The sequence below is a fragment of the Rhea americana genome, unplaced genomic scaffold, assembly GCF_003343005.1.
Source record: "Rhea americana isolate MKP2758 unplaced genomic scaffold, rheAme1 scaffold_261, whole genome shotgun sequence".
Lineage (NCBI taxonomy): Eukaryota > Metazoa > Chordata > Aves > Rheiformes > Rheidae > Rhea > Rhea americana.
In genome coordinates, this window is record NW_028186381.1 from 952,334 (window position 1) to 960,861 (window position 8,528).

The 8,528-nt window shown below is 46.1% G+C and overlaps 1 protein-coding gene across 1 annotated transcript in view; it reads right to left on the reverse strand.

Moving 5' to 3' along the window:
• The window catches only part of LGR6 (leucine rich repeat containing G protein-coupled receptor 6), a 162,776-nt gene extending 158,799 nt beyond the window's left edge, over positions 1–3,977 (reverse strand). The window contains exon 1 of the mRNA XM_085307702.1: positions 3,713–3,977. Coding sequence (XP_085163828.1) covers positions 3,713–3,909 — 197 coding nt within the window. The 5' untranslated portion in view covers positions 3,910–3,977. The remainder of the gene's footprint in view (positions 1–3,712) is intronic.
• Positions 3,978–8,528: the final 4,551 nt, after the last annotated feature.

The window sequence follows — 8,528 nt, forward strand, 5'->3', positions numbered from 1 at the left end:
GAGTTCATTGGAGGTGGCACTTGTATATCCCAGGGAATCTGAGGTGAGATCACTCAGTCAGGTCACACGTAAAGTTTACAGCAGTGCCGGTAGGTGAAGCCAAGTTAATATTCTGCACTGCGCCACGTCTTCCTCTCCCTGCTTTCCTCTGTTACCTGACACCATCTTCCTCAGTGCTCCTTTACAGTCTCCTTTCTGCTGTCACAGAAACTTTTCCCTTTGCAGCACCAGTCTCCTTCTTGCTCTTAGCTTGCTACTGTCCTCTCCAGAGATCTCCCATCAGCTCCAACACACCTCTGTTGCCAGCCCCAACAGCAACTCCCCTGCATATGATACTGGCTGTGGAAGACGGAGCTGTGATATTTGTCATGCTGTTGGTAGGACTTACTGGCATGTTAACTACCTCTTAACCTTGCGCTCTAAATAGCCCAAAACTTTGGGGTTAGTACAGGCCCTAGGCTGTCTGGATGCAGCTGAATAGGACAGGGTGTGCTAATCCTTAGTGTCTCATAGCTGGGCTCTAACGACATGCTAAGACACAGTTTGATCCCCCAGCCAGATTTTCTGCTAAGGCTGGCAAGCCTTCATGTCATGAACCAGGCAGGGTGGTCTGTGCTGCTACAGAGAAATGGAATGGTAGAGCCAGCATGAGACCTGAATGAGTTCAGGCTGCCTGCAGGGTTCTGTCTCAACACAGATAAGCCCTAGCTGAGCTGGCTGCCTGGGCTCTCTCCAGGACTAGGAAGGAGATACCAACAGGTCTGAGTGCCTACTGGAGAAATCCTGTTGGTAAGAGGTGACTTGTTTCTCTCTAATCTCTGACCACTGTTGCAAACTCACTGATGGTGCCTCCATCTTGAAAAAGCTTATTTTTGGATTGGTGATCCCAGGATCAGGCAACTCTTGTTCAGGTAGGTATAACAGAGAGAAGGACAGAGTTCTTGGAAAGAGACAGGCATGATGGAGACATGGTGCTGTCAGGATGGGGCACGAATGCAAGCTCATTAGTGGTGAGGCAGTGTCTAATCAGAGGTTATTATGAAGATCCTTTGCTTTATTTTGCACCTAAGAGACCTACTCTTTACAGAAAGGCTCATGAGTAATTTGCTTGGAAGACAAAGCATAAATCAATGAAGTTGGAATGCTTTTTGGAGTAGCTTCAGCTCCATGATCTTTGTTTCCATTACAAGCTTTCTTTTCAGTACTTCCAGCTCTACAAAGAAACCGAGTCATTTCTTTACATATCTGAATGTGGATTTCAAGTCTGAGTTTGCCTGAAGAGCTAAGAGCTCTCCTGAAGAGCCACAGTTTCAACAAAATTTGTGCTGATTTGCTTGGAAAAATCAGTCCTGGCTCCGCACTTCATAACTGAGAAACTAATCTTCTCTGACTTGCCAAAGGTAAACCAAGAAGGTAATGACAGAAATGGAGAGCAAACACAGCTCTTCAGTCCTCTTCCAATAGTTCCAAATTTATCCTTCCTTCCTACCTCTGTTATATTATCTTATTTATTAACTCACAGGCAGCACTTGAGAGTCATGAAACAAATGTGCTGTTATCCCTCATATAGATCCAGCTCTAAGAGGAAGGGGGAAATGCAGTACCTTCCAACACCTGCCAGTTTCCATCATAAGGATTTTACACCTGGCTTTTCCTGCAAAGTGATGGAGCTGGGGAGGTTCTATTGCTGGTGCTTCTCCTGCAAATTGCTGTCACTAGCGCCACCATGTGAATAAAGCAGGCTGCTGTAGCAGCTCACAGCTTCCCAGGGGAGTGCAGAACAGTGACCAAGGCAACTGGACACACTCCCAAATCAATGGGCACTGCAGAGCCATCCTGAAGGCTGAGTCCCAGAGATACTCAGAACTCTGCCAGAAGCAGCTGCACAGTAACCTGCTGCAGTAGACCAAAAGCGTCTTCAAACATCTGCTCACCGAACACCCTGCACACAGAATTCATATCCCTAGCCTCTATGTCCCATCTCTGACCATCACATCAGGGTAAATATGACAGTGAGGACCGTTTTATTTAGTGGTCGACCTTGGTTCATGCAACATAGCTCTCTGTAGCTCACAGTCCAATGAGGAACACTGCAGACCTGGATGGCAACATATTCTCTTCAGAGCCAGTCATATGTACCCTGTCTTGTGAGGACTGCAAACGTGGAGTGTATCCCTGATGAGGCTATCATTTGTCCTCATAGTAGCATTGGTGCTGCAGAGCTCTGCAACCTTCCAAGCTTACAGCTCACCTGTTTTTAACCACCTCTGCTGGGGCAGGCTCCAGAGCCATAGTGACTTATCACACTCATAGGCAGCTAGCTCCAAACTTAGCCCCAGAATGTGGACAGAGGAGGTACTCCTATGCAGCATGCACTTCAGGGGGTAAGTGTTCCATAGCTCCCTCTCCCATAGAAATACAGTTTCTATTATACAGTTCCTTCATCTTTCTCCAGTGAAAATCATCCTTTCCTGTCGTATTTCTTTCTCAGGTGACCCAGCATGACTCTGGCCACCTGATGGTCAGCACAAGACATAAAGCAACATGGTCCTCAGGCAGGTAAGATGGGGAAGAGAAGCTCGCTCTTACTCAGCCACAGCAGCTTCCACCTGGCTTTGCAAAACACTTCCTGAACTGGTTAGTGTGCTTAAACTTAACCATAGAGCAACCAGATCACAGGACAAGCCATGGACACTAGGAAACCAGCAACACAATACATATTGCACACATGGACACATGCTTCTTCTTGGTGTGACGAGCATGAAACTTACATCCTCATCACTGCCTGGGGACTACCAGCTGCTGTGTATGATTGTAATACACACAGCTTCCTTTGGCTCCTTAGCTGCATCCCTAGATGCGAAAGGCAAGGCCCTTCTCAGCCTACATGCTGCACAGCTGAGGTTGGTGACTGCAGCACTTTCTGTGAATAAACAGACCAGATTTTCCTAGGCCAGGCCAGGGACAACTTGTATCCTGGAGAAACAGGTTACTTCTCCTGGAGACATGGAGCTGGTCAAACACTGTGGTCCTTTCATGGACTCCTTTGCTCATCCTGGGGATATCCTCAATCATCACTAATCAGATTGGACCCCGATACTGTCTCTGGGACTAGAAATGATCTCACCAGTCCTTGTGCTAATTTAACTCTTTGGTCTATTAATAGTAGAGAGGAAGGGGAACATTCAGAGATTCAGGAACTTTTAAGCCAAGCCAAAAAACCCCCACTCTCACACCATTTTATAAGACTTTCATACTTATTTTAAACAGGCAAATTGGACACTGATGGTGGCCAGCTCAACCCAAACCCCAAAAGCCGTGAGTTATCACAGCCATGGAAATGTTTGACAGATAGATCCCAGAACAGTTTGCAGTAATTGCTTGGTATAAATACTCCATTATGCTCTCAGAAAATCAGAATCTACTCAGCAAATCAGCTCCTCTGATCCACTGTAATCAAGAAGCAAAGCATGCATAACATGGCAATATAAACAGCATTTGCAAAGGGGTGCAGGGAGGAGGGGGAGCTGCCTTAACTTGGTAGCTCCTGGAGTAATAGCTGCCCTTTTTATTGCTTTGTTTTGTTTCTGTTTTCCGGTGGAAATTTCATTTCAGGAAAATGTGGCAGAAACTCCCAAGCTTGAGCAAAGATGCAGCTGACTAAGGGGTCTGGAGAAAGCATTGCAAAAGAAACAACAAGGGCAGTACTTACAGGTAAGCTGTTAGAGGGCTCAGGTTGCTAGGGACTTCTGAAAGCCCCAGCTCAGAGCAATCCACCGAGAGCATGATGCCATCTTCTTCACAGTGGCATTGAAGTGGGCACGAGTGTGCAGCATCTTGCTCCTCAGACACTGCTTGGAAGTAGATAGAGGAGGCCAGAAGAATGCCCCAGAAGAAGAGCTTGTCCATCCTTGCCTTGGCTGCAGCCCACAGGAATTGTGCGATATGCTGTTTGCTCACACTATCCCTCCAGTCTGAGCTGGATCAAGATCAGTGACCCTGCTTCTTCACACACTGTAGGCACGGTATCTTATGCAGTTCAGAATGTAGCAAGGATGTAGCCAGGGAAGGGAAAGCATTGTTGAATGATCTTGGTTATTGGGTTTCAAGGGCTGGGCAGGGGCGTGAGACACTCCAATGGGAGGAGTTAAACTTTCTACTCTTTTCCCTCTCCCTTAGAGCTGGCAGTAATTTCATTCAAAAGGAAGGGGGGGGGGGAAAGAAACCTCAACAAATAAAGACCTGTTCATAGCTCTAGGACCTGTGCTTGTTTTGTAACAATATTTTTGTGAGATAGCAGTGTAGGGGAAGGCAAAGCTGACTCTGGCAGGGCAGAGGAGTATAAATAGGGAGGCAGGAGTACCCAACCAGCACTTCAAGTGCTCCAGACTTTGGGACGCTGAAATACAACCCCAGATAAAGAACTCTGTGTGTCTGCACTGGCTGCTAAAGCCAGCTGCAACTGGAAAGTCTGGGTGTAACAGGGGAGAAGGGAGCAGGGAACTCACATCTAGCTGTTTGCTGGGAGCAACCATGCTCAGGGCTATTGGTTTGTCTATCCTGCGGTTTGACCTTCACTCACCGCTGCTCTTGCGTGCCTCAGAAGCATTCCTGCCATTGCTCTCAACCCCATGTATAGGGCAGGGTCTGGGGTGGGAAATACAGGGGATGGAACAGCAGTGTCATAGTGCTTAGCTCAGTGAGGGCTCCTTTCTGCTCACTTGGATGGCAGGATGTGGTGCTGTTGCAGCTGTACCATACTAACCTAGAACAAGGTTGTGTGCATGCATGAGCTGCATTTGCAGAAACTGCTCGGCACTGACACCAGGAGTAGGTGGCTGGTTCTGAATGCTCCAAGAGCTGCTTCTAGCCACATGTAAAATGGTCAAAGGTCAAAATAGAGGACTAATGTGTGGAGCGAGGGTTGAAGTGATATCATACCACAGTGAGAGGCTGACTGATCACCCCATAGTCCTGAGCAGACCTGGAGCTCTCTTACGTGAAGTGGGGTAGGTTTGGTTGAACTAGGGGGTTATTCTATTTACCAGGCCAGGTCAAGGCCCAGAGGTATCTCAGGAAGTGTGGGATGTGCAAGTATCAGATTAAAGTTTCTTGCTATTTGGTGTGAAGGAACTACTGAGTTTGTCTAGGGGAGGAGACAGGGATTCTTTCAGCAATGTTTTTTGCAGGGATAGAGCAACACCCAGACCTGCTTTCAAAAGGGGTGCCTGAAGCACCTGCTTTAAAGTTCAGCTCTGCACAGCCTTTCCATTCCTCTCTCATGACTGCAGTTGCTGGCTGTTCAGGATTACCCAGTTCCACTTGCTGGGATGATCACTGTCCTCCCATCACAGTGGATTCTGTGATGGGCGCCAAGTCTGGCACCACAGTTTGCATCACATTGGATTTCTCCACAGGGACATACATCTGTGTAACAAGGAGGGCAGCTGAATATGGATCTCTCATTGCTGAAGAAAGACAGCTAACGACTGGGCTGCCTAACGTTAGCTGGATCTTGAATAATATGAGTAACAGTGTGTTTTTCTTGTCCCTCCTAATCTCCCTCAGCTAGCTATTCTTCTTTTTTATTTCCCTGCCTACTTCCTGAGAAAATTCTTTGCCTTTTGGGAAAAAGAATTTCCTTATTGATATCTGCATTATCGCATGATGAAAGAGCTGGGGAAAATATTTGGGGTCAGGAAGGTATGTCTGCAAAATGAGAAACAAACAAAGCTCCAATTAATCTGGATATGGAGTGGACTCTGTCCTCCATGTAGGTCTTCGAGTCATAATGGACTATCCCTTCCAAAAAGTTCTGTTCTATCTTGAGCTCAAGGCTTGGGCTGATGCACACATGCTGACCTGGATGATGATGTGAAACTATTTCATTTTCAGAGTCCCTTAAAATCCAAAATCTCAAGGTTGAAATTCATTCGCTGCTGAAGTCAATGGAAACTTTGCCACTGAGTGCAGAGGAGCAAGAATTTTAGTCTGAGAGCAGGAACTGATTTAACTGGAATTAAGCCACTTCCATCATGGGTAATTCTCGAGATATCATTAATTAAACATTTGCAATGTGCTTTGACAGCTCCAAATGTAAAACACTGCCATCTGGGTGGAGGAGGGCTTAGTGGGAAGATGGGAATCCTTCCCTAGAGAGAGGGTTCTTCACTGGGTTCCTTGACAACCCTTCCCCTCCAGCTTTGACATGGAGCGTTAGTGTGGCCTAAAGTGAGAAATTTGGTCCTGCAGCAGCCAGAAATTTGATGTCAATCTGGAGAAAGTGTCAGGCCTATCACTGTGGTCCTGGCTGCAACAGCAGCTTTTATCTACAATTTTTTCCTCTCTCCCACTCTCTTTCTCCAGCTTAAACAGACAGACAACAACAACATTGCGAGCTCCTGACAATTTCTTGCTCAGTGAATTCTCCTTGGGGAGGCAGAATTCTGGCTAAGCACACTATTAATAAAGCACTTTAAAAAAAAAATCACTTTGAAGAGATTCCTATTGACAACTCCCATTCTGCTGAAATAAAACCATCTCCCCAGGAAGGCATTGATTGCAATGACATTTTTCACATTGTTTTTGGAGCAACATGGTCTGAAGTGGAGGGTTTTGCTCTGCCTTTCTCATTTTACTTTGCTTTTTATTCCAGCGTGGCTGTGATATTTCATTTCCATGTTTCATTTTTTGAGACCTGATAATACATAGATATTAGATATTCCTGTGTGCCACCTGGCTGCTGGCAAAATGAAGAGTCTAGACATCAAGTTATTTCAGCCAACAAGCTTTGATTTTTCCATGGTAAACCTGGAATTCATAAACAAATCCTACTGGGGTGAAAGTGTCACTTTTCAGCCAGTTCTCATTTAAATTGAAGTTCACTGTGAGCAGTGTGGGCTGTATCATGCCCTTATTAAAGGGAGTGGGAACTCCAGATCCATTTCATTCCTGTTAGTGTAAATGTGTTTTTCTTCAAGGCTCACATGTGTTTGTGTGTTGTCCTCTAGTGGCAGGCTGAAGATTTGGAAGATGAGAAGAGATTAGCTCTATAGCAAGCTGAGCATCATTCTCTACTCACCTGAGCTGGTAACATGCTGTGGCTGCCTTTTCACACTGCTTCATCCACTCAGAATCCCCCAAATGCTCTGCTGCATCTCTCTTTCACATGGACCTGCCTTTAAAGAATAGAACTCAAACTTTGGTATCAAATGCTAGGAGTTTGTGGTCAAGCACAACACTTCAGTGAGTGGTACCTCTGGATGGCATATGGCATTCTAAGTGGTATTTCTCTTGCTACCTCCACAGTGCATTGCTAAAAGTCTTCCTACAGCTTGCTTCAAATCAGATAAAACCTTGGTCAAATTTAGAATAGAACCTAACTGGGGAACAAGGTCTGGCCAGTGCAAGCTACTACAAATACAATTACTGCAAAGTCAGGAGCACAAAAGAGGCAGGAGTGGTGGGAAAGAGCTGTATTATTCACTCAAACACAATACACTCAAGATGGCTTGGCTCTGATTTAAGTCTTGGATCTGAGGAATGCTGGGACACTGGGTATCAGCACTGGTCAAAACTTCTCTGTGAATTAGTGCAGAAATGCCGAAATGAATCTTTGGTCTGTGGAATGTGGCTAATAAGGTTTTTTAGAGCTGTTTGGGAGTAGGGTATAGCTGGGGCAGAGTTGCTGCTAAAACCTAACAAGGAGTGGTGATATTCCTTCCTGGAAAGCCAAAATGACTCTATGGGCCTGGATAGGACAGTTCTCTGAATTGGACCTTGTCACTCAATAATGTTCTTGTAGAGGGGAAGGGAGGTTGTGGGTAGTGTTGTGCTGTCAGTCCTTCCAAGGTGCTGCCAATGCTCCCTCAGTGATCCCTGGTGTCAGCACCTTGGGAAATCCAACTGGGACCTTCCCAAGCTGGAAGACAGGTTGTGCTAGCTGAGCCAAAGAGCTCTAGGTTGTGTACTCCTATTTTCAGTATGTGTCAGGCCCAGGGATCCTAGCACAAACCTGCACGTGTGTCTTCTACCCAGCTCCCATGAAGCAACCATCTGTTCATGCCCTTCTGAATTTTAGACAGTTCAGAATCACCCCTTGAATATTCTGAGAGGAATCTTGGTTTGGCTGTTGACCTGTGCTGAGCCCTATGGCAGACCATGAAGATGCTAGCTATTTTTCATTGCTAAGGTCACAGCTGGAACCAAGACTCCATTGTGCTGCATGCTTGAAAAAGACAATAGAGAGGCAGTCTAGTCTCCTCCAAGTCTGAGGAGCTTGCAGAGGAAGGCAAGAGATGGAGAATGCTCAAGGCAATTTCAGAAAGCACAGGGACACAGGAGAAAAATAGGTGGTCCCAGCACTTGCTGGGAATGGATGGTCTGCACTCATTCACCTCTCCTATGACATCTCTGTTAAAGGGACAGTCACTCTTCTAACAGCATCTGTCTATAAGATTAGTCCTCCAGACTTCCTTGCAGGTTCCAGCTTCATAGAATTGGTAAAGATGGAAGGGACCTCTGGAGAT